The 27,988-nt window shown below is 34.4% G+C and overlaps 1 protein-coding gene across 1 annotated transcript; it reads left to right on the top strand.

Annotated features, from left to right (window-relative positions):
- Positions 1–242: 242 nt before the first annotated feature.
- LOC149775726 (glutathione S-transferase 3, mitochondrial-like) lies at positions 243–26,547 on the top strand. Its single transcript, XM_089944444.1, has 7 exons — positions 243–386; positions 6,760–6,908; positions 7,503–7,570; positions 11,769–11,826; positions 17,127–17,199; positions 18,490–18,596; positions 26,010–26,547. The coding sequence occupies exons 2-6, from the start codon at positions 6,771–6,773 to the stop codon at positions 18,594–18,596; spliced, it is 444 nt and encodes a 147-aa protein (XP_089800570.1). The 5' UTR covers positions 243–386; positions 6,760–6,770; the 3' UTR covers positions 26,010–26,547.
- Positions 26,548–27,988: the final 1,441 nt, after the last annotated feature.

Genomic DNA, 27,988 nt, shown 5'->3' with positions numbered 1-27,988 from the left:
TATTCAACAGTAAGCTTGCATCAGCCACCTTTATAGCAGACATACACAGGTGTACTATTTGGTTCACTTAAACAAAGAGGGCTGTTCATTTGCAGCTTAAGTTACGCATTTTATCTTCAATAATATTATTGTCCATAAATGTGACAGGCAGTCACCAAACAAGTCATCCCATTCTCAGTCCTAACTCTTTTAAATGTAAACCACATTGCAGGTTTAGCTTCTGTGTGAAATTTGTATCTACAAATTGAAGAGGGGTAAATTTACGAAACTATCCCATGTGACCTCAGTCGGACTTTGTTCTTGCAGAAACTTTGCCCTTGACGAAACATTTGCTGTACCGGCGTCATTACCGGCGTTAATAGATTCTGTCTTTTAAACAGGAAAAGGTAACAAAAAAGCGTGACAAGTGTGTAAAGAAGCCAAAGGCAGATACAAGTCAAGTACAGGCCAGGAAATATTTGTTTTGTTTTATTTTATTTTTTTTTACAAATTGTTACTGCTAGTCCTACATGTAAGACCTTGATGCTGTTATTTATGTTTTGGGCGTCACTAAAACAAAACCGACATATGCTATGTCTTACAGGTTACATTGTAGGACTAAAGCACCTGCCAACATTTATTTTGTGTGTGTGTGTGTGCATGAAATACCATAATGATGTTTCGTACACGAGTGACAAGTTGAAATTATATCTTACACTTAAAACTATTACTAAGTAATAGTGCATATTCATTACACCGTTCTTGAACATATTATGCATTGGTCTGAAATCACAATTTAGTAACAACAATTAAGTTAAGAATTTATGATAAGATAGTTTTGGTCAATTTTCATATCTTTAAAATAAAGTAAATGACCACCAAAAAAAAATAACCAAACATAAAAATAAAGTATATTAAAGACTTCCACAGTTCTACAAAGGATGTTGGTTATATGGACAAAACTCTTGACAAATTCGTTATTCACTTTTTCATATTGTACAGGTTTTCTACAAATTTTTCATCATAATAAATCTGCATTTCTAAAGTGTAAATTGTGCATGTTGCAACAATAAAATTTGGATGTCAAAAAGTTTTCATATTTCCTTAATAATCATGACCAGTTTTCAGCGATGTCATGAAGTTCATGAAGTAGTAGCAAATTGTGAAATAAGGGAGGGAGGGAGGGAGAGTGAATGAGAGAAAGAACTGGCACAGAGTTGTCAAGACATTTATTTTTTAAATAAAGAGATATCGTATGATGCTGATTGATTGTCTGTTCCTTATAATAACACCATTCAGATCCGATTGATATTCACAATAAATGACATGAATTGGTTTTCTTTTCTTCAAAATATTTTAAATTTTACCTCCATTCCCCAAATACTAAACATTAAAACTTTAAATGCCAATGTCTCTAAATATCACTCGTCATTTGTAGGTCCAAGTCTAACCTCAGAATACATTAGGCACCAAAATTGTACCAATTTTTTAAAATACATTTATTAAAATGAATTATAGCATTTGTATAATCTGATTCCTTTGTATAAATATGCACCTTTTATAAGCTGAAGATTTTGTTTTTTTTATTCAGTTTATATTGTACTGTTCCCATTGTTAAAATATTTTACGTACCCACATGTTAGAAAGAGTTAACATTCTTTCTGGCATGGGTGACCCTTATAAAAGACTTTAATTTTAGGATCTTTGCACAAATGGTCTTACATATTGTAGCATTACTTTCATTAAATGATCTCCAAAGTATTTAAAAAGTAATCAAAGGTCATTGTATATACGTGTTTAGTTCTACTGCATTTTGAAAAATGATGTCATTTTTTTGGCTGAATATGTTGTACAAAAGGCCCAGTGTCATAATGCTAAATATAGACAGTAGATCCTTCAACCATGAATACATTCAGATGAAATAATGCCAGCTTTTTACACATGGAAGCAGAAAAGTATCAGGGGTAATGGGGTTGCATTTTTGACGAAGTCTTAATATTGATCGCCATTAGTCTAATGTCTCCCCCGGTTGCTACATTATTGTCTGTTCACACAGTGGCTATATACTAAATTTTTTGAGACTATTTATTGCCCACTTTTGCTACTAATGTATGTATCAGTTTGGAATCTAATGCATATTGTGTAAAATAAATTAGTCCGGTTTGTGAATTAATAGTTTTTCCAAGGAGAAAATGTAGAGAATTAAATTTTACTTTGAGTCAACAATGTTTAGTTTCTTTTAATAGACGGGGATAACATAAGTGGAAGGTATGGTTTTCTATAATACTGTATTAATCACAGTTTTCAAGTGGAAATGTGTAAGTCTGTCACACAAAAGTTCTACAGTCAGATCCCTTTATGCTTATTGTATTATTTTTCTTTTAGTGTGTGCTGAATGTTATTTTGAATTAATCAACAATTATATTACATAGATTTACTATGCAGATGTATACAAGACACTGCGGAACATAACGATCAAAAGATGACTTTACTGAAGAAATACACTGCTTTCTAGGTCATACACTTCACTAGCCAACTAGCATAAAATAAAGAAAAACATTTGCTTTATATGAATAATGAAAAATGTTCATTGATTGGGTGATAAAAGCAGAGTTTTTCATCCAAAAGATTCAGTATTGGTTCAAAACTGTAATTTTACTGGAGTTAAGGGAGTGTAGCATTGGAAAGTTTTAAGAATAATCACTTGCAAATATGGAATTAAAGGTGATCAGTTGTAAAAATGAGTATATTTCACAGATCAGGTGCTTGGCATTAGAACAAATAGTTTTTTTGTATATTATATACAGTGGGTGTGCAAATAATCTTCCCAATAATCATCTTAATTGTGATATTCACATTGGCGGCTGAACATTTCCTTTTTCATGTTTCAGACTGTATTTCTAACTTTCAGTTTAAGGGTTGCCTTCCAAATGTCTTTAATAAACCTTTGAGCATCAATGGCAGAGTAGGACAAATGTTCATCACCATGGGTCTGTTGAAACACATTTACGTAGAGTAGAGGAGAGAGTTTGAAACTAATGGTCATCGGTTTGCCCATCACTGATAGTTTTTCTCACAGACCAATAAATATTTTCCAATATAATGCTACAAGACTGATTTAAAAAAATGAATGTAATTACTTTTAAAGTTTGCATTTCTCATTTTTTTAGCAAATTCAAAAACATGCTTGCAAATAACTTTTTTTTTAATAATGAACTTGTAATTCCCATATGTAAATCCAGATCATATTGGCACTTTAGAGTAAGCTTTACAAATGATGTGCAAATTATTATTTCACAAAGGCCAGCATCATTGTTATAGCATGAGAAGAGAATAATGTTGTGGTTTTTACAAGGCGTGAAAAATCAAGCAAAAAGGCTGAAGACTGATAATAAAGAGGACAAAGGGGAAAATGACAAATGGTGTGATAAATAAAGTAGGAACCTAACTTTTCTAGAGAAATAGAAATGCGGTTGGCCATTCTGAAAGGGAGGATGAACAATTAAGCTGATATATATTTGTTCCAGTTTATGGATGGAAACAACAAACCATGAAACCAAATCCCAAGTCCATCAGAAATGTTTGACCAATGGTCAGGAACTTTCGATACCCAAAAGACAGTCATCTGCAGATAAATTTGTCTTGATGCTAAAAAAAATTGTTAGAAGAATGTTGGTTTTGTTTAGGAATATACATTCCCTTGTAAAAATGAGAAGGCTTTTTAATGATTATATGTGTTTGGTCCAGTTTGATACCAGAAAGGGATTTGATGTTGGTCAGACATATCCTAATGACAAGAAATGAACTTGAACAAAAGATTAAATCAGCACGATTTATTAGTATTATCACTGATGGTTCCACTAATAAAGGGTTCCATGGTCAAGAAGTTCATGTGAGAACTGCCATGGGTGGGCAAACATGCACTTCATTTACAGGTATGAACAAAGTTTCATGAGCTAATGCTGATGGGATGTTCAGAACTATTGATGAAGCACTTGCATTAATTGCAATGGCTGATTACAAAAGTAAACATGTTGGATTTGGTTGTGATGGAGATAAGGTCAATACATGAAAGAACAAGAGTGTTATTGCTAGATTTAGAGAAATGCAAAAATGTCGTGTAAGAATACATCGCAAAGCTCATCATTTGGAATTGGCTTACTAAGCTGCCAACTGCAAAAAACCCACTGAATGCAAACATTGAGGAGCTGTTAACAGGACTTTACTATTTATGTTGCAATAGCCCTTTAAATTGAAGTGATTTGTTATATGCATGTGACATCCTGTAAATCGCCAAGATAGTTCCTACATATATTGGTGGAACCTGATGGTTGGCACATTGGCAGAGGGCTTTGGACAATTTGTGAAATCATGTCAAGCAGTAGTCAGCCACCAAAAAAGGTTGACTTAAACTGATTAGCCTTCACCTAGAAGACCTGAAGCTACTGGGAATGCAACTGGCTATCTGCAGATGTTGCTAGATTGAATCTTGTTAATTGTGCCCACTTCTTGACAGATATCATAAATTTACTGTCCATATGTCATTGTTTCTTTAAAATTGAGTCTTGTTTGGTATCTGAAATGTGCTGAGTTCTTGCAAGTATTGGTGTCTTGGAACAGTTGAAATTAAGAGAAGGATCTAGATTAAAAAAGTTTCTGTAGAATACCGGTAATGAACCATAAAAGAATTTTGTGGCTTTGTATTAAAAGAGCCAAGTTCCCTAACATTAGTGCAATTATCACTTCATGCTAGAGAGGACATGATCAACAGTTTAACAGAACACTGGACCACCTGACGTGACAAACAACATGGTGATGTATTGAAAGCCACACAGTTTGCAGATTTTCATTTATGGCCAAGAGACTCAAATCATATCAGATTTAGAGATGAGGATGTTACTACCCTGCTGGGACATTTTCCCCAGTAATGACAATGGTAGGCTTCTATCCAGACATGGTTGAAGAGGAGTGGCAGCTCTTGAAAAGTTGAATTTACAGTAGTGGATGACAGTTGGAGAATTTAAAATGGTATATTGTCAACAAGAACTTTCAAGAAGGTCGCACTAACAGTCTTGTACTGTTGGATATTGTTTTGACCATACAGCCTCATCAGCAGATGCAGCGCAGGAATTCCGTGAAATGAAAATGATCAAATCTAATTTTAGATGCAGATCGTGCTGCATTGTATTGAAGGACTTGTTAAAGATTCACTTTTGAAACTCAAAATGCTTTTAATTATGATCCAGTGTGAACTATATATTTCTTGAACCCTGATGGACAAAGACAAAGGAGATCATTGTATATGGAAAACTATCCAGAATCAGATGGGGAATATTATGTTTTGAGACAAACTGATTGCAAAAAAATTATAAATTAAAATGTTTTTTCAGGCTCTCTTGTTGTGTTGCATATTTTGAGGACTAAAAGATTTTGCTGCTTTCTGATGTCTCTTTTGCCATATTAGCTTGACTAGTTAGTGAAGAAGTTAGTTTTGAATTCTAAGTAGGTGAAATGCAGTAATGAAAAAGAAATTAAAGTAAATGAGAAAAAAATTCAGCATGATCCATACAAAGTGTCAATTAGAGACTTGTTTAAATAATGAAAATATACATTTTTGTTCATTGTGATGGTCATTCATATGCTGATATTAATATTAGATGACATTGGTGTGGTACTGTAATGAACCACCACTTGAATGTAAAGTAATGTAGACTCTAACGTGGTAGCCAAGACATTAATTTGTGTTATTTATATATGTATATATTTAGTTGGGATTCATTGTTTTTAATTTTTTTCTTTGTTCAGTGAAAGGAAATTCCTTATTTAGGAGTAATGCACTTTATATGCAGTGTAGTTAAAAGAGGAAATTACAAATACCAAATTGTCTTTTTTTTTTAAATGGAGTATTGTGGTACAAGGGAAATAACTCCTCTATTAGGTATGTGCTTAAGACTATGAAAGGTTTTCTAGAATACTGCAATGCATAGTCCAGTTTATACTAACACAAGTTTTCTACCTCAAGAATAGTATTTTTCTTATTTGAGAAATTAGCAGGGTACAGAATGAAAAGAAGCAAATGATCTCAGGAAAGAGCTGCTGCATCCTTATACTCTAGCATATATCCTGAACTGAATTTTAGTACATTTTTTATGCACATTTATTTCTTAGCTTTTGAGACAGAGAAAAAAATAATGCCCTCAAAAACAAAGAAAAAAAATTCAGTTATTGAGGAAAGGATTAATGTACCTAAGATGATGCATGTAACATTTATCATATGAATTTAACCCAAGATGTGGCCCAGAATGACATAACAGACACAAGCAACATTATCGTGTGACTACTCTCTAGATATGGTCAAGAATGACTCTCTCAGATACATGTAACATACATATGTAACCCTAGATAGGGCCTAGAATGACTTTATGACAGATACATGTAACATCATACATATGTAACCATAGATAGGGCCTAGAATGACTTTATGACAGATACATGTAACATCATACATACGTAACCATAGATAGGGCCTAGAATGACTTTATGACAGATACATGTAACATCATATAAATGTAACCCTAGATAGGGCCTAGTACAAGTTTTTGACATACATGTCGCATCATATGAATGTAACCCTAGATAGGGCCTATAATGACTTGATGACAGATACATGTAACATTATCATATGAATTTATCTAGATATGGTTCCAGATGACATTATCACACATGTATCGTTTCTATTATATTATATCTGCAAGTTTTAATTCTACATATTTCTTTTAGGTATATTAAAAATGGTAGCCATGTCCAAGATTGCCGAGATTCTTCCCAAAGACTATGGCTACGTGATTCTTGTTGGCCTTGAAAGCACCTTTGTCAACATGTGGCTGGCTTATAATGTTGGAGCAGCCAGAAAGAAGTATGAAGTTAAGGTATAATGTGTGCAAAAAATGAAATCCCTTATTTGGGGATTTATATTTTTCAAAATACCTATTTTAAAAAATGTGCATCGGCTGACAATTGAAAACATGCCATTTGTTACCATATGTTGCCTTGTTTAAAGGTCAAATTTAGGGTTAAATGATTTTACCTTGTTTGTTTTCAAAAGAAAAATTGGAATACTGGTATTGGCATCCATGTCGTTATCAAACATAGTGTTAAAGTTTCTGTGCAAGTCGAATTCTTAAAAAGCAAGACATGGCATTCAATGGAATCCTTGTTTTTAAAGTGGTTTTGGAACCTTTTTCCTGTCATCTTAATTTTTCAGCCCTTCCTGTTTCATAATTTTTTAACTGTGAAGATAGTTGTATTCCTTTATAACAAAAAAGCATCACTATATAATGCGTTCATATATATTTTACATCCAGGTACACATGTCAAAGTTTCAGCTCATTACAAAACTAAATATGAATTTTAATTAAATCTTTTTTTTAATTGTATCACTTTGCTTTACATTAGGTTGAAGTATAATGCATCATCACCTATATCAAGCTTACAACCTGAATTTCTCTTTTGCTCAATTTTAGTATCCAGTTATGTACCACAAAGAAGATGGACATGTTTTCAACTGTATACAAAGGGCACACCAAAACACGTAAGTACAGTATTAGTGTTGTTGTCATTATTATTGTTATTATCATCATCATCATCATCATTATTATTGTCTTCTTGTTGTCATGCCCACATTAGTGGGAAGTGAGATATGGCACTAGATTTTATGGCTATGTTATTGTCTAGTTTATTCAGCATGTGGTTCAGGGTTTCTTTTAACGTATCTTTCCAAGATCCCTGGATAGATTGAGAATGAGATATGAGATACTTGGCATGAATAGTCATGACGTTGTCACAATTCGTTCTACTACATTTTTGCTTGCCACTTTTACCTTATTCATAGGTAATTTGCATTAAGGTGTTTTTTTGTTTAAAGTTCTATCATTTATTAACACTTCCCACACTTCTTGATACATTTACACCATATGTCTTATCTTTAATTCATGGAAATTCTTTTTAGACAATACAATGACAGTCCCATCAAAAAAACTCTTCTTTGATACATTGCCATTCATATCTTGTAACAGTGTATGGCATGAACCCTTTGACCTCACAGCCTGTAGTGGATTGCCATGACATTTGGTAAATATCATGGTTGTAACTTCAAGATGCACATACTGCCAGATCACTTTGTTCTTGAGATTTTTAGCTTGCCTCTTCAAAGATTTGAATTTAGTTCATGGTCAGTATGTTTCTTTCTGTACCATGTATATAGTCTTTTATATGTAGATTCATACAGCTTGGTGAGGGAATGCATATTGATGAGAGTAGTACGTCCACAAAAGTAGGTCACTGTGACATGTATTCATGTTTCACAAAATCTGTTAGTTTTTGTTTTATGTTTATTTCTCAAGCTCTGTTCATGCTAGAATAATCAACCTAGATGATTGAATACATCGCCACTAGTACCACACTGTTTGCAGTGCGTGTGTGTATGTATATACACACATACATAAAACACACTTAAATTGCCAAGTTCTACACATTCATCACAGAATTAAATCTTTTTTTATACGTCATTTTTTGTGGGATTACATTTAGTTTTCAGTTGTTTTCTCAAGCTAGAATCATTATATACCATATTAGTATCCCCCTGTACAAAAATTGCTCAGACCATGGTGATCTATGTTTAACATTTTCATGCTTCCTTGAATTTGGTTGTGTTTTTAGTTCTTTTGTTGTTTGTTTTTTCTCAAGCTTATTCTTGTATACATCTGTCTTAGTACATTTAGGTTGTGACTAAGTTGATTTTAAGCACCTGCTATTTATACTGTTATATCAAGATTCATTAAATATGTGTGATGTATCTTTATGAGCACTACACCCATCACAAAAGTAAGTCACTATGACCCAGTTTTTCATGCTTCAGTCTCAAGCACTGTTCATGCCTAAATCATCAGAGTAGCTGGTTATATGAATCTTTTTTAGTAGTACACCTTTAGAACAAAAGATCATTGTTAACTACTTTTAGCAATATTTTTTTTTAGTTTAGTTTAATGTGCAATGCTGTTACATGTATATAGCATTATGATCCTTGGTGATGTGATACATCTTGATGACTACTTTCATGTTATGTAATCGCCTTTGGATGCTTTGACCTGATCCATATGGAAGCGCATTTTGGCGCCTCTACACCATTTTTATGGAAGCGTCTTTGGACGCCTCTACCCTTTTCACATGGAAGCACGTTTTGGCGCCTCTACTCCATTCTTATGGAAGTGCCTTTGGACACCTTTACCTGGTTTGCATGGAATCACGTTTTGGTGCCTCTACACCATTCTCATGGAAGTGCTTTGCAATGCCTGCAATGAATATCAGCCATTTTGAGCAGGTTTTCGTAACGCCACCTTTGTTAATGACCATTACGTTGGATCACATTGTTGCTGCTTAAGCTCTAGTAGTAATCTGCTTTTTAAAGTAACTGGGTTTTAGTCTCCACTCAACAAAATGGAGACTGCAGATTTTGTTCAGTACTTTCTTGAGTTTGCACAATTAGAACCACAACCATGAAAGCTTTAGTAACTTAAGTAAAGGCTCTGATATTAATGTAGGCTACGGTTTGTCACGCGGCTTGACAGCGAATGAGTTCTCTCAAGATTTTAAAGCACATAAAAATTCTTCGGTGAAAAATAATTATACCGCTATGATAATCAGATTCTGCTCTTAAATCTTTCTATACATAATAGATGTGAACCAAAATGTGAAATGGTTAAAATTGATGTTAAACATAACATACTACTGCTTAACAGATAACAGGCAGGCCTATGTGAATGTAGTCAAATAGGTAACAGGTGTTCTGTTTATAGTGCACTGCTCTGTACAACTTTGTATATCAAAGGGCTAAAAGGCCATACACTCTATGAGGTAATGGGTTAAAGTATGTCCCTGTAACTCATTTCACATTTCATTGAATTGGGTTCACTTTGATATGGACCGTTCCGGCGGCCTAGTGGTTAGAGTGTCCGCCTCAGATGCAGAAGGTCGTGGGTTTGATTCCCAGCCGAGTCATACCAAAGACTTACAAAAATGGTACTAACAGCTGCCTCGCTTGGCACTTAGCATTAAGAGGTTAGTGTTAGGACTGGTCGGCCTGGTGTCAGCATAATGTGACTGGGTGGGACATCATGCTACATGTCTGCAGCATGATATCCCATAAACTGTCACACTGCAGATATTGTAGCGATATGACTGAAACATTGTTAAAGCTACATTAAAAATCCAAATCACACACACACACACAGTTTGTTGTTTTGTGCTTTATTCATTAAACTAGATGATTGTATATATGTCTTAATACTACACTTTAGTAGGAATAAATATATTCATTCAAATGTAAACTTTCCATATTACATTGTATATTGTGAGGTTACCCTCAACAAAATTAGTGTGAATTGAACATGTGAATGAATATTAGAATTTATTTAGATGATTGGAATGCATGCTTTTCATTTGATGTCTCAGGTGTGAATAATTAATTGCACTGCTGCCAGTCACTCCAAGGTTACTCAAAGCCTGTGACTTAAACCCAGTAAATATGGCTTGTGGCTTTCATGAGTGGATAATCATACTGTCAGTCAGAATTAAGAATTATAAATAATGATTTTAAAAACAACATTAATCTTTGTTTTATCAAATTATATCAACTTTTATTGTTTTATGTCTTTTGAGCCCCCTCACAGTAGTTAGGTGGGTGGGTGGGTGGGTATGTAGATAAGAAGGTAGTTTCACAATCTCTGGATCATACTGGTGGTATAGGGCCAATGTGAAGTTAAAATTTGAAAAGTTCTAAGTTATAGACGAAAGATTGCACAAACATCTTTTGTTATAAAATGGGACACATTCACTTATAATCAAATTTATTTTCTACATGATAATGTTTATAGTGGCCACTGAAAATTAGTAGAAGTACAGGTGAGCTGTGTAATAGTTGATTACATCATGGTTGTTAGGTATTGCCCATTATAGCTTATAGCTAAATGCAATTTATGACACAGATTTGTTTTTGCGCAACTCGTTCAGCAGTGTTTAATGGACTGCCATGAAACTTTGTAAATTTTATGATAATCACCTGAACAACTGCATTTCAACAATCGGCTGATTAACAGATCTTTGTGCTCCCCTGAATTTAATAAGAGTTATTGCCCTTTTTGACTTGCAGCAGGATGCATCATTGCATGACAGAATTATGTGAAAGCAACTGCTCTTTCAGTTTTGAGTGGATTGCTGTGAAACTTAGTTCTTATTATGGGCATCATTAGAAAATATGCATGTTGACAGGTTATTTTATTCACACTACTTTTAGAAGAGTTTATGCAATTTTTAAGACTTTTTTTATAGTCATTTCCATCATATGGTATGTGTAGGATACAGGAGATGGCAGTGGTATATTTTTTGTAGCAGTTTACTTGTGTTTTGTTTAATTATATATTTAGACTATTATATATCAGTGGGCCCTGATTGATGAGTGGTTAGTATGCCACATTCGTAACAAGTGATGCTGTGGGTTAATTTCTTGTTCAGACCAGCCTGGGTCGGCTGCCATGGTGTCTTTGAGCTTTACACTTATTGGCTCAATATTAAATAGTCTTTCATGTGATGATGCACCTTTCAACAATAGTCAGTGCAGCAGTCACTAATTCTCATTTGTCAAATTTTTTAGCAGTACCAAATTCAGTGTTGTGTTTGTAATGTATATCATTTCATATTTTTTGTTTGAATGATTTGGCATCTTTATTTTGCAGGTTAGAGACATATCCACAATTTCTGATGACGCTGTTTATTGGTGGTTTACAGTATCCTGTAAGTAACTGATATGTTCCTTTCAAAAAGCAACAAACAAGAAATGCCTCCACATTTCTGAGAACTGATATGTATCAATATTTTTAAGGGTGGGAAGTGGGATATGGCCAGTAAACAAAATTTTATTGAACAGTATAAAATGTTTTGGAACCAATGGTATTGCTTGTAGCCATAGAACATTTGTGTTTTGTATACAAGAATATGCGCAAGCATTAAAAATCTCAATGTTGATATAAGACATGGGGAGTTTGTATGACAGAGACTGATCCTTGTTAAATTGATGTCTGATTTTGTAATATAAACATTGACGGTGCAGTTTGAAATGACACAATCATAATATTTCAGCATTGTTGGTATTTTGTTTTCGAAATGCTATGAACTCTGGGATAGTTTGTCTGTAAAATGATTTAGTTTTGACTCCAGTTTCCTATAACGTAGTGAAAATGAAAATTGCTTATACAGTTTTAATAATCACAACACCATTCCTTTGAAAGAAAATGACATAGGTGACTGAAAGTATGCAGCCCCATAGAAATTATTCAAGGTTCATGACCGGCCATAAATTAGCCATGCAAGCTTTCTGTTGCAAAAAGACGGACATGATCTCAGTAATTGTGTCATACTGAAAAAATACGAGTCAGCATTTTTGTTGTATAGAGAGAGAAGAAAAGCGTTTAATTCTGTTTTTAGTTTTGTCAGTCAAAATAGTTTAAATGATGACCATTATGACTGTCTTGAAAATATTTTTATTATTACTGTTGGACAGATCATTGCATTGACGACATCTTCATTTAAAGATTTGGATGTCTTGTTGGTCATACAGGACATCCAGCTGTTGCTGATGAAATGATACTCTTCTGATGTCCAACATGGCACCATAGACATCTTGAAAATGTTGTCACTTGTGTTGCATGACTGTCAGCATTGTCTCAGGGTACTCATTGAAACATTTCTTGCAATATTTAATTGGTTCTTAATGAAAATGGTGTTGATCTGACCACCAATATCCACTTTTGTGAAGAAGCTTGAAACCAGACGTAATAGATTGATTGCATTTTTGTACTTTTCCAAGTTGATTAACAGTGTGATTTGTATATAAAAAAAGTGAGTTTTGAGCAATTTTTGTATTTGTTTGCATTCGTATGAGCAAGTTGATAGTAGCACTCTGACATCAGTTTTAAGATCAACATTCTTTACTTAGGTTGTCAGCTCCACTGGCTTGTAAGCATGATAACACAAACAACTATGAATGTATTTTTATCAAAGCCAGCTTATGGTTACATCTGAAGATTGATGAGGCAAAAATTTATACTTGCAGATTTAACCAAACTTAGAATATGCTTATATCTTGACATTGAGACAAGATCTATGACTTTCCATCTTTGATATTCAAATTCAGATTCATAGGTCATGGCAGAAAAGAACTGCTTTTACAGGTTTCTTGTGAGTTTGTTCCTTCAAACATAAGAAAATAGTTTTGTTACTAGATTTGTATGTAGGAGTATCTATGGAATATCTGAGATGGGTATCAATAATGTAGTTAAATGCTGAAATGGGCTTAACTTGGAATCCTGGAAGATCTTTTGGGCCAGTAGTTCATCAGTTACACTGATGGACAATTTGTTTAAATTCTTCTGAACTGGATATGCATGATTGTTAGTTTTCCCATGCTCAGAGCATAAATATCCTAAGAGTTTGAAATTTTCTGCAATATCACACTGCCTTCATCTGCAGCTGTTGTTGATCACATGACTTAAAATGTCTCCAAGGTGTTTACATCAGAAGACAATATATGGAAGGTGAAGGAGGTGACTAAAATAGGCCAAAACTAAATTGGGAAAAAGGGCTTGAATTACCACCCATCTACACCAGTCTCCTTGGATCACGTAACCATTATCAGGGTGAAAATGCACACACTCAGCAAGGATGTTCACAAGATTGTGGAGTTTTCATTTCACAGGATGAATATGCTGATCTGTATGGTATTTGAATCATTATTTAGAATCTTCTATTTGCAGACCTGTCAACTCTTACAATTTTGCCATAAGTCTTATGAAAATTACCTATAAAATATGGATGTATTGCATACCTGCAAAAACTACAGAAAAATGATCGTTGCCAAAAAATCTGGATAATTGGTTCATCTATGTTTATTTGGATCTGGGTTTCATCTTAGAAATAGTGAAATAAGGGAACCAGACTAACTTTACTGCAGCACCCCAGATGCTTTAAACTGCACCTATTTCTTCATGCGAAGTGTCTGCATGATCAAACTATTGATTATAGAATTTTTTTAAATGGTGTCCAGAAAGCGATGCATGTTTAAGACAAAAGGGAAAATAAGCTTCTAGAAAAGTATTAACAATAAACACAGAAGAATAAAAAGGAGTATTCAGATTTTTGTGAATAAAAGCTGGAAAGGATACAATTAAGTTTATTGGACGTCACTTGCCAATTTGAGTATGTCTCGTGGAAGGAGATGATTGCCATCGTCATGTGAAATGGAAAATAATTTCCAAGAATTATGTCAAGTTGAGATATAGGAACACACCATTGGGTTTGGAACTAGAGTTTGTACAACTGTACTAGTGGTAAATAAAGTCTACGCATACTTTACAAACTTTTCAGTTGAACATAATGATTATTGTCGATGTGTCTAACTTTTAATTACATTTTCCAGCTTTACAGTAGCAGTTATTGATATTTTGTTAGACCTTACTGAAGGGACCCCGAGTGGTCTAAAGCACTCTCCATTACAGATCACTGCCGTCTCACCTCTGTCTGCACCGGTTCGAGTCTCAGATTCAGCCAATGTGGGTATGTGAGAAAGCTTGCCAGTAGCTTCTCATGGGTCGGTGGTTCTTTCCGGGGGGGCTTCCCTTGGTTCTTCCTCCACCATTAATACTGGCCGCCATGTATAGCCTATCGTGTGCTGAAAAATGGCGTTAAACCCCATAACAACAACAACAACACCTTACTGAAAACTGTCCAATCATAACGGGAAAAAAATCAGCCGCCTGAGATGGACTTGTCAGGGTTGGCAGGTCTGCATTTGGAAACAGTTGACTGCAAGGTAGCTATAGCTGCTTTACCTTCCTTGTCATTACCCTTTATACCAATGTTACTGTGCAGTCAACACTTCAGAACACTTCCTAGATTGTATGAGAACATCATGTTTCTGGACTATTAACAGGTGGTGAAGATTTAAGATTCTAATAGGCTCAGAGCATGGAAAGCTGATGTAATTTGTTTGTGAGAGTTTTGAAGATAGTTCAAAGCTATACATTCACCTCTAAAATTGAGGCTGTATTATGAGAGGAGGCTCCAATTTCATTTAATGTATTCTGACAAAGGACTGGATTTGTTGAGTTTTACAATATATACATTCCCTATGGAAAAAAATCTCAAGAACTATTGTTGAAACAGTGCTTAATAAAGTGTTATTATTTTTTTATGTTGTTTTGGTTTTAGTGCCATTTTTAGCACATGATAGGCTGTATATGGTGGCCAGTATATTTGGTGGAGGAAGAACCAGGGAAATCCTGGTAAGAACCACCATACCATGGGAAGCTACTGGCAAGCTTTCTCATATACCCACATTGACTGACCCCACGCCTAGGGCCCACGTAAATATAAACGAGGTGGTAGTGAAAGGTGAATACAAGCACTTAAGACCACTTGGCTACCTGGGGTGGGCTATTGGACAATTCGGCCCAAAGACAATTCAGCCCAACTTGGACCGAAAATAAGACAATTCGGCCCAACTCGAAAGACAATTCGGCCCAATTTTATAATACAACTGACAATAGTTTTAACAAGTATTTATATTTAACATATATCTTGACAATTCTTATATAATATGTTTTTGCCGTATAGTTCAAAATCCTTGCATTAGGTAACTTAATTATTCATTCTCATTTTAATTAGTTTGTAAAATAGAATAGGTTGAGAATAAAATTTGAAACATTTGGTGAACTAGGTAAATGTTTTCCGAAGTTATAATGGTTAGGAGCTTTCTGATATCTTTAGGAAAACTGTTCCAAAGATAAATATTACTGTGGAGAAAGGACGTCTGATAAAAAAGAAGTATAGCAGAGATGGACGTGATGCTTTGGGAGTTACGTAGACAATAATGAGATGCATCATATCTCCTGTGGAAGAAAGTCAATTTTGTTAGGCACTTGCCCACTTGGTCTCAAAACCTTAATTCTCGAGCAAAATACATACGTTACAAGAGATCTTCTCGTATTTGAACGTATTTGTTATGATTTACAAATAAAATGATACCAGGAAAATGGTTGAAAATTGCATAATTAGGTATTTTGCGATAATTTCACATAAATTTAATTCAGAACATTATTGTGTTTTGCTATTATGAGTTACGAAAAAGACAGATAAATGTGTACAACGTAAGATGCATCTTTACCAAAATTTCTCGTATTTTAAATTTCATTTAAATTGATAATAATGAATATTCAAAACACCAAAAACATGTTAAGTTGTCAAATTAATACCATTCTAATCATAATAGTTTCTGATCCAAAATATAAGCACAAAAGTTTACAATGTGTATGCCTTTTCAGTCGCTCCAAAAATATAATGTATATGAAGCAGTGTTACAATCTGAAGCCTAAAATCAAATATATTAGTATATCTCATGTACAGTGTCGCTACTCTTAGAAAAATGTAAGCGTATTATGTGGAATATTATCAGTTAAGTATTATTATTTGATAAATCAATATAGATAATTTGACCAGATGACTTAAATTGAGAATGTCGCTATGCAGATGCATATATGTTTTAGCATAAAAAAAAAATGTATTTAAGTATTTTAATTAGAAAGCGCAATATGTTAGTTTGTGTTCTCTCTCTCTCTCATATATATATGCATATAAATATATATATATATATATATATATATATATATATATATATATATATATATATATATAGTATCTACTTGCTGTTTGAAGAAAAATCGTAAAGTTGGGCCGAAATGTAGAATCAACATTATACATTAGGAAACACTGAAGTGATTGTGACATATTTACAAATCATTATAGAAAGAATCTTTTTAAAGCTGCTTGCAAAATGTATAAATTTATAAAAATTTAAATTGAAATGTTGCATTTGATAAATTGAGAACATTCATGGACATATTATCATTGTAAAATTTTAAACATTAATTCATTACAGTTAAAATTTAATTTGTGTAAGTAAAATTCCTATAAATATCTAGAAATGAAAGATATGTTTTCTTGGAGAGGCTTATTACAGTATTTTGATTTGGTCTTTTCAGAGAATCTCTGCTGGTGCAGGTCTTTTGTATTTGCTTGGCAGGATCTTGTATGCCAAGGGATATTACACTGGAGGTAACTATATTTATTTGATCATCCCTTTACAAATATAACTTTTTGAAAATATATGGGAGGAATTCAGTACATATCATATACAAGGAGAGAAAAAATGAAAGTGTAAAACATGTCTATGTTCACAAGTAAGACACTGACAACACCCAAGGAGATCACCTGATGTCATTATCATCAGGTGTGTCACATACAGAATTGGCAGCCCTATTTTCAAATCAAGGCCACAGCTCAATATTTAAAATTTTTCCTACACATTCTTTTTGCATATTTGCATTATTCATTCCAGTTGATACCTTAAGCACTATTAGAGAATAAAGGATAAAAGACTGTGCACTTATATGTCATGAAAGGTGGTGTTTTATTAAACATTGGGAGTCCCATCTTCATCGTCAAGGTCACAGGTTAAGATTTTAAATTTTCCATCATACTTTCCTTTCCACTCTCCAACTTTAAAACCTTTTAAGCTTTAGAGATGATTCGTGACATACCTAAACATGATTATCACTAGATTCGTATAAAAAAATGAACTGACCTGTAAAATGGGATATCTCTCAGAGAGATGGGACATCCCTTGGCCTTAAGATGCTTTTCTGTGCTCCTTTTTATAGACTTTAGAGCAGGCATGGGCAACTTTCTCCAGGGCATGTGCCATATATATGATTTATTTTACAGCCAATTCTGTATGATGTACATTAACATATAAAACCAGGTCACAACCTTATCTGGCCAGCATGCCATATTTTGCCCACCCCTGTTCGTGGAGCGTGGCTCATTGTTTGAACCATTTGATTTGGGAATTGCTGTGAACATTTCAGCATAATAAGTATTTAAAAGAGCAGAATGGGATTTTAAATACTGCATGTCTCTTTTTTTGTTGTCATATTTTCAATACTGCATTTCTAATGTTGTCATAAAGTCATTGCTGGACATTATAGATATCACAATCAATTGTTTGATTGGTTGAAAGTTTCTTTTGTGAGACAATATTGTCAACTTTTTTTCCTCTGCTCTCAAATAGATCAAACAGCTTGCTTAGTTCATTCACAGGCAAATTTAATATATCAAGCTACGGCATCTGCTACATGAGTGAACATTGTTTGCTTATAATGAAAAGTATTTCCTAAAACACGATACTATTTTTAGATGCAGATGTCAATCAGTATAAAGCTGTGCAATATGGAGGAATGCTGCATGATTCTGATAATGTAAAGTTAATTGAGAAACAAATGATCATATAATAAATCACATTTTTAAAATTAATCATAACCGATTGCTCTTATTTTTGCTGTATAGATCCTGAAAAACGTTGGTGGGGAGAATTTGGAGGGTTAGGCTTTCTCATTCTGATAGGCAATTCTATCTCATTCGCATGTCACCAGTTGGGATATTTTGCTAAATAGGTATGTATATATGTAAAGGTTTAACAGTATGTGAACACAATTTTGTTCTTGTGGTACCAATTAAAAGTTCCCTTGTTGGGTATAGTCTCCTAACAATTGAGAACATGGTAAATTATAAGTAAATACTTTGGTAAAATCATGCATTGGGAGAGATGCAATTTTCTCACTGTTATAAATGACTTTTCCCATTTTGATTAAAGTGCTGAACAGTTAAGAAAGCTTGCAAATTTTTTTTTAAAAATCCACCAAATAAACAGCAGGTTAACCCTAAATCATAATATTGTACAACTATCTATATCTTGTAAATGTACAAGTGTACAAAATTTCCAAATGGAGTGGTCTTGCTAACATTTTAAAAGTATTGACAGTACGGTTTAAAATGGTAAACCAGTATGGAACCATACAATTATGCTTTAAATATTGGGTGCTTTGCCTTATTATTGGGGCCCTGAGTGGTCTTAAGCGCTCACCATTCCGGATCACTGCCATCTCACCTCGGTCTGTGAGGGTTCGAGTCCAAGGCTCAGCTAGCGTGGGTACGTGGGAAAGCTTGCCAGTAGCTTCTCGTGGGTTGATGGTTCTTCCCTGGGTTTTCCAGGGTTATACTGGCCACCATGTATAGCCTGTCTTGTGCTGAAAAAGGGCGTTAAACCCTAGAACAACAACAACAAAAAAGCCTTATTATTGTTAAGTGCAAAGAATGTTTTAGAAAATGGGTTATAACTCTGCTTGGCCTTTATTTGACTTATTTTGGGTGGGGTTGGTTCTTAGACTTCATACCCTTCATTTGTTTATATGGATGGACTATAGTTTTTATTTCTGCTGCATGTTCCTGAAGTTACTTGTTTCCCTCAATAACTTCTGCTCAGACGATTCGTAAACCTGTTTATTGTGCATGGTCAAGTGTGGATCCCATTTTTGTTTTTCTAGAAAATACCAGAAGAATTAACCTTTATTTGTTGAACATAAAGAAAATTGTTAAATCAAATTACAATATATTGCTTGTTTCTCTTTTAAAAAATTATTGTTAAATTCACTTCTTTTGATGAGAAATTACATATTTTGTTAGATTTTCTCTGGAAAAAATTATTTTGTTAAATACACTCAAAATATCTCTGTATGATAAAATAGCAATCATTAAAAAATGCTGGTAGATGCAAACAGGTGACAAAACTATTAGGAAATAAATACTAGTTGTCCAATCAAGTGAAAGTCCTGTCTTATCTATTAATCTTGTTTCAATATAATCTTGGTGCGTTCTCTTCTATTCAGTCATGTAAAGAATCAATCAAATGTCACATCGATACAGACGAGCACTGCTGTGAGAACCAAATTAAGTTCCATATATGTTTCAATCGACATTTATTCATTTATTTTAATCAGTTTCATATATGTAATAATTGTCATTAAAGTTACATATATATTAATCAGGAATATGAAGCATGGTATAGTACATGAGGTTCATAATGGAGAAGCAATTTCACAAAGTTGTTAACTTGAACATTATCAAGCAACACATGGAGGTAGGCTAAAGGATGAACAGTAATTTTGGTATTACTTGCATAATGTTGATTCCAGTGATGGTGTAAATGGAAACAAATATTGATCCCAAATGATACAGAATTAGATGATGACCTACACACCCTATTCACACAGGAGTGTGAACATGGTGTTCAAATTGCTGGAAACACTCTCAAGGTCCAGTTGGAGAAAATGGAAAACTATTGCTGATGACTCCAATTTCATGGCATGCCATGAATGACTTTGTTCAATTGCAGCATCAGGATTCTCAGTCAGTTTCAAAACTGAAGAAACAATTGACCCCATACACCAAAATCTAAATCAAATTGAAAATCTCCAGAGACAGAGCTGAAATGTCATTTGTGTCTGAGTTGTGAGCTCATAGCTAGGATTGTTTGTTATTTGTGTAGCAAATGAATGCTTAAGATTTGTTACAACTTTAACAGGGGCCCCGAGTGGCCGAGTGGTCTAAAGCGCTGTCCGTTAGGATCACTGCCATCTCACCTCTGTCTGCGTGGGTTCAAGTCCAGGATTCGGCTAATGTGGGTATGTGAGAAAGTTTGCCAGTAGCTTCTCGTGGGTCGGTGGTTCTTCTCAGGGTTTTCCCGGGTTCTTCTCCACCATTAATACTGGCCACCATGCATAGCCTATCGTGTGCTGAAAAATGGCATTAAACCCCACAACAACAACAACAACTTTAACATATTTATTCTCTTTCTTCATAGAATTGAGCTGTTTCTTTCAAGTCTAAGGGTCGAAATGATTGGTATATGGTTTCTCATACTGAAAAAGAAAAGAAAAAATAGTTTTTTGAGCCATGGTGCCAGTGATGAGATTTTAATAAAAAGGAAAAGGTTTATATCTCGTGCTTTACTGCAAAGATGATTTTTAAAACAAAAAACAAAAAAAAGCAATCTAGTTTTGTTCACAAGATCACTGATGGGTGACCGCTGTTGACATTGTGATTATAAAGTTTTACACTTAACAAGCTCTTGTTTGTTTTCAGGGCGAGATTTTTCCTTGAATCTCAATTTTGTAAGGTTGCTTACTATTACCCAATACTCATCCAAGCTATGTTCATCCTGTGGAGAAAGTTTTTGAATTAGAAACGACATATATTCAAGAGTTTAATATATTCTTAGTGGTTTCATTGCTCAAAAACTGTGATATCTTGGTGCCCCTCTAATTTTAGATCGGGCTTATCCTATATTCTAAGTGAAGTGCTTGTCGAAAAAAAATTCCTGAGGAAACTTTGATTTTTATTAAAAGGTTTAAATAGGTGTGATATCATTGCCCGACAAGGTGTAAATAGCACTTTATAGTAAATTCCTGATAATTACAGTCAAATTGTTATGGCAGTGCTCACGTAATCAGGAACTTATCCCAGAGGTGAATCACAGGTAACTAAAACAGATGCATGTGTCAGAAAAATGCACAGGTTCAAATTAACATGCATCAGAAATGAGTCAAATTTAAATTTTAAGTGTCAAAATATGAGGGAACATATCTAGTGAGAATCCTGAGCATGGGATAAAAAGAAAGAATTTGTCAGGAGAGATAAGCTTTGTAAATCAGGAGGCAGCATGCATTTATCCCTACCAGCTTAAAGAGATAGTTGATCTGTAAACAGTATGCCGAAGACCAAGTATACAGTTGTGATGATGCTGGTCTCTGCTATTGAATGATGCCAGACATTGTTTTGGGGATTTTGGGGTTTTTTTTAATACCTGTTCTTGGAAGTTAAGAGCAATTAAATTAATGTTTGGTAATGGTTTACGTTGTTCAATGTATGTTTATGCTGTAACTAAATATTTCTGTGTATCTATTTTGTAACAGATAAATCACAAGTTAAAAACAATTGTTTTGACATTGTTTCTCAAAATTAATGTCTTCCATTTTGATAATAGAGATCTCATTTAATTTTCCGTGAACAGTACAAAAACAACAATATACTAAATAATGTGTTCAACGATGAATTGTACTGATGAAACCTCTAGGAATACTTTTACTCCGTTGTTTATCCTGAAATGAAGTTTGATTTTTAAAAGAAAAATGAGTAACACTGTTATACAACGAAATTTATTCACCATTATTCTCAACACGAATATGAAACAAGTATTCAACAATGTAACCAGCCCCAATACATGATCTACTTTTGCCTCTCAATCTTTAATCCCTTTCACAGTTTTTTTCTAATTCCCTTGGTATTTCATGCCCTATAGGCTATGTTTATAAACCCAGTTGTGTAGAAGTTATTGAGGGAGAGGTGTAGTTTTGTTTAAGCTCATGATAATAGTGTTAGTCTTGAAGTTTTGCACTTTTACCAAGTTAATTCCATAAAATTATGTAGTTTCTTTTCGTTCAGCTTTTCCTTGTTCAGATACTGGCATACACTAAAGATCCACAGTGACTCAGTGTTTAATGTGTCAGACTTGATGATGAATGGGTATGTTTTCAGATCCTAGCATTAATTCAGCCTGTGTTTACTTCACTGCTGTGTAATTTATTCCAATCCACTTGGCACTAAACAACCTGCTTTTCTCATATATTCTAATTTGATATTAAAATTTTTAAAAAATAATTCAAATGCATGGGGTATACAGCTTTCTTATTATCATTATATAGTAACAGATGTTTTAGTTAGTGAGGTGCTCCAAAATCAAGCAAGATAATTAGCACTGAAGTACCTTAATAGTAACATTGTTACATGCTTACATTGCTATTGAGCAAACCAGGCAACTTCTATGTTGTAATTATGTCAGTTTAATCGATATAAAAGAACTGTTTTGAATTTTTGAGCTGTTTTTTTCTTCAATAAAATGAAATTTAATAGCAGTAATACATTGATTATTATTCATGTTTCACTTTTTCTGCACTTATCCCCAGTCAAAGGTGAATTCGCTCCACAAGTTAGTAAATTGGAATTCTGGCACACAACAAAACAATGTCCCAGTAAGATACATTAGTCACTTCTGTCATTCAGAAGTTTCCTATTTTTCCTTGAACTCCATGCAGTATGAGGAGACTTTTGGCATACTTTTCTTCTGATGTATACATATTTAGGTTTCATTTGAAATTTTATTTGCAGTACTTGCATACATTTTTTTTCAAACATTTATTTGTGTGCACTTTTAGGTGTTTGTGCAACTGCTAGCTTAGGGATGTTTCAATAATTTTATACCTCTGTTGGTAGTGGCATTCGTGTTGGTATTACTCTCTTCAGATTTATTCAGTTGTATTTTTCTTTCAGCCTTTTGACATGCCATAAGCAGCAAATCTTGATTCAAGAAAACTGCTTGATATATCCACACCACCCACTTGGTGTGTTAAGTACGCTTGTACTGACAGATGACCTTTCTCTTTCTTGTGGCCATCATGGTTTTAATTAAGCAGAAAGCTTCCACTTGTATAGAGAGCCACATCCTTCTCATTGTGTCTAGCACAACCATCTAATCCTTGATGGGATCAGTGGAATTTCCCAACTCAAAGAATTCGTCATCGTGTGAGCAGATCCCCCTTTCTCTTGATAGGAAAGTGTGGTTATTTTCATCTCCGGTAGAGAAGGTTAAGATCTTTGACAAGTCAGTTTCCCTAAATTGGGACCACTCAAGCCTGTCTCACTTGGCTGACTGGTCATTTACCAGTTGGCCTGGTGCTAGGCACAGGTCTCTGTATATGTCACAGCAGAGCATCTGGAGTAACCAGCCACCATCCTCCCCAATACCACCCCCCACCCCTTTGGAAAGGGACTGGACTGACAACCCGTCATCTTTTATGTTCCATTCAATAGCCTATCTCTGATGTTAGGTCTGGAATCTATCTTCTTTGTTCCCTCTCACCTCTCAGTTTGCACCATGGACGAGTTTCCTATGGTCCCATTGGTTGGTTCATACGAGCTGTCTGAAGGTCCTCTTCATACCCTCTTCCAGTTTCATTATTGAAGGAATATTAGGGATGCCATCACTCCTTGTGCATGAGGAGAAAAGGAAAGGGATAGTATTGTTGTGTTTTGTCAGCAGAGACAGGATAATAAATTCTACATACTTGTGGATCCAAATGTTTCCAAAGGACCCAGCTGTGTCAGTTAATTTCTCTCCTAGTGCATCTATCTCCATTCCAACCAACTGGTTAGATGATAGAAGATGGAGAAATATGGATGTTTTGTAAGGTGGTAATCTTTGATCTTACCCCAGATTTGTGTAGGAAGCTAATGTGTCTTCAGTCACCACCTTCAGTTTGTAGAGGATTTTGCAGGGTGAGGATAATTCTTCTGCTGCCTCCTGCTCATGGTGAAAGGCATAAGGCAGAAGTTAACAAAGGCCAAAGAATAGCCAGACAGCATTTAGATTGGTCTGTCCCGCTTTCAGCTTGTGGCCAATTGTTTTTGCCTCTATTCCTAGATTCTGGGGATTTCCAGGTAAGTTTGCTTGGATGCTGAGAGGTTGTATTGATGGCAGCTGCACTTGACCTTGTGTTCTTAATCAGTGACTTAACAATTGTCCAAGGTCCAGCTAAGTTTGCTTACAATCATCCTCACCTGGTAAATCTGTGCATGCCCTGCCGATATGTTCTAAGCTTGGGTCCCAGTAGAACCACAAGTAAGTCTACGGAGGGAGGCATTGAGTGCTAGAGACCCAGGCCATCTGCTGCCATGTCCCCCTCTTCTTTATGTCCTAGCAGTTACCTGAAGAGGCTTTATTTTAGGAGGCCTGGACAGACCTATTGAATGATGCATGGGTCATCTCAACCATAAAAGAAAGCTACCTGCTAGCCTCATGGACCTGCCACCTTAATTGAGGAAATCAAGAGATATGGACAGTGGAAAAAGTAATAAACTAATCATGTTTGTGAATCTTTTTCCAGATCATTTTTGGTTTTGTAGAAAGGGGGGAAAATTTCACCTAATGATCAATCTTTCCCCATTAAACAATTTATTCAGGAAGAGCACTTCATGACAGAGATAGCAGCCTCAGTCTGGAGTGCCGTTATGGAGAACAACTTGACAGTCTCCATTGATCTCTAGGATGCTTATATGCACATCCCTATCCTCCTGCACCACATGAAATTCCTGCAGTTTTGTGTGGGCAAAGAGGTCTTTCACTTTGGTCTAGTTGCCTTTAATAATATGATGAGACTTAATGTCTGCTGACTTGAGCTCTGTAGGGATTTTTGTCATCCTGTTGATTCACAAATCAGAAGGGAATATTATTGATCAGAGACATCAAATCTGCCTCGTATGAGCTCAATAGTCTATTAATAAGTGTTCATTCCTTCATGAGAATCAAATCCCATGAAGATAGGGCTATTGCTGCATCTTGACAGTTGTTACTTCACCTACTATTCATTCCAAGTTCATTCAATGTCATACCAGAGTGAAGTCATCTTTGCATTAGACTTAGCACACATTGTAGTCAAAGCATCATCCAGTCTGCATTAGAGCACCCTACTAACAGCAGGTGGTGTGTTTACTCTTGCAGATACTTGAGGAGTCATCAGTCTTTCTTCAGTCTGAACAAGTATTTCTTGTATGTTGTTATTATATCATAATCCTTCCCAACTGTGATCTTTGCATCAACAAGTTAAAATAGGGTGATTTCTGAATGAAGTTAAGTGACGAAGGTATCAGATTCGGTCTGTGCTTTTTTTCTTTTTTTTTTAAAGCATATATTTACAATTGGGAATAAATTCACCTTTTCTTGGACACACAGCAGCAAGAAAACTATAAATAAGAGGTAAGTATTAGCCAATTAATTATACATTCCAAAACTACATACTTCAGTCCTACTGTAATTTAAAAAATGTTCAGCCTGACTTTAGTTTCTAATGATCAGCAACATGTTAGGTTGTGTAATGCTGAACACTTGTAATGCAGACTTTTTTTTTTTATTTCAGATTATTCGTGGATGTTTGTTCATACATGCCTTACATACAAAACGTTCATTATAATTCAACAGCTGACTATTCATTAGTGAATAAATTAAACACTTGATATCCAGACTTTAACCATGGATAAATATCAATATATAGTGTATGTGCTGTGCTTATTGGAACTGTGTCCTATATTTCTTAGTATGCATATTTATATTCAACAGTTTTAAGCAATACTTCTTCAAGTAGAGAAATTTTTTTGTTGTACCTATATTATATACATTTTTTGCATCATATTCATATACATTGTATTCATATTTAAACCTGTTTATGCATGGATGCTGAGATAAAATGCAAGATATTTTGGCTATCGTTTTATTCAAAATTAGGTAACATTTAAGGAAATGGAGCTGCAAACTCCAGTACATTTTTGGCAATGAAAGTAAACTTGGGTATTTTCCTGTACACGTGTATAAATATCCATTTTGGTCATTAACTTAACATTTCTATCAAATGGTCAGAGACTCCATATTTTTACACAAAATAAAAAAAATAATTCAGATTTTGTTGTTACTTATTTATCACAGATCTTAGTAACTAAATATTGGTTTCATGTCTTGTCACCATTTCCCCACGTGTTTTTTATTTCCTGACTTTGTAAAATAAACATAATTTGATAGTTACAAAGGTGATATCTGCTGCATAGATATATTGTTAGATATATTCTGTGTTTCATTTAAATATTAAGTTTTATTTATAGACAGAATCTAAAATAGCACATGCACTGGACAAGACTAACAAATCTTAAATGGCCATTACTATCTTGATTGGTATAGGGTTACTTAGGGATGTATAAATACTCTATGCTGTCAATTACCCACATGGCATCATGCCATCAGCCCTATTGTTTTCAGACAAACATATGATACAGCATTCATTAAACCTTGTTGTTGTTGCTATCTTTAAGTAATAACTTGGTGTGTTGTCCAAGAGGGACTTTTAAATAGTTGTTGTGAAACAATTTTGTTACGGAAATTGGACTTACTGCTCATGCTTCTGCATTGTTTAGCCCTACAGGATATACGAGAGTAAATAATAATAATAATAATTATTATTACTGTTGTTATTGTTGTTGTTTTTATAATTTGACCTTTTTTCGATTCAGTTGTAAATATTTGGAAGTGAATTACAAGAAGAAAGTACACGTTAATAACATTATTACATAACTATGCCCATTTGAAATAGAGTAAAACAAACTAAACCTTTTAAAATGATTTTCCCATGTTAGAGCACAAGCTACTACATAATTTAATTGTCATTATGTTGACAGAAATGATACAAAGACTCAAGGGCCTGGACTTGTAAAAAGACTAAGTTCACATATCCTTTTTTACCACACACTTTAAAAAAAAACATCATAATATGATGAGTTAATCGAGAGGGGGGGGGGATTCCAGTTGGGTGCATCCATAATTTTGTAACCAGGATGTTTCACGTCCAGCATTTCTACACATTGTATTATCCATTAACTTTAGTTGAATATGGTAGAAAATAATTAATGTTGATGATTATGTATTATTATTATAATTATCATCAATATTGTTAAAAAATGAAAAAGTCAAATTTTAGAAAGAACAATAAAAGAATAAAATCAGTAAAATATTTAATAAGTCTAAAATGGATCTTAAGTTAACAGTTTGTGTACATAAGTATTACAGTGCATTAAATCAGTGAAATAGGTTCATAAATAGTCTTAAAGAGAGGGGCACAGAGTGGCCAAGTGGTCTAAAGCACTCTCCATTACAGATCACTGCCATCTCACCTCTGTCTGCGTGGGTTCAAGTCTAGGATTCGGCCAATGTGGGTATGTGAGAAAGCTTGCCAGTAGCTTCTCGTGGGTCGATGGTTCTTCCCGGTGTTTTCCCGGGATCTTCCTCCACCATTTATACTGGCCGCCATGCATAGCCTATCATGTGCTGAAGAATGGCATTAAACCCCACAAC

This window comes from Sinohyriopsis cumingii, chromosome 19 (genome assembly GCF_028554795.1).
Source record: "Sinohyriopsis cumingii isolate HCF-2022 chromosome 19, ASM2855479v2, whole genome shotgun sequence".
Taxonomy (NCBI): Eukaryota; Metazoa; Mollusca; class Bivalvia; order Unionida; family Unionidae; genus Sinohyriopsis; species Sinohyriopsis cumingii.
Note: the sequence above shows the minus strand (reverse complement) of the source record. Positions and strands in the feature narration are given on the sequence as shown.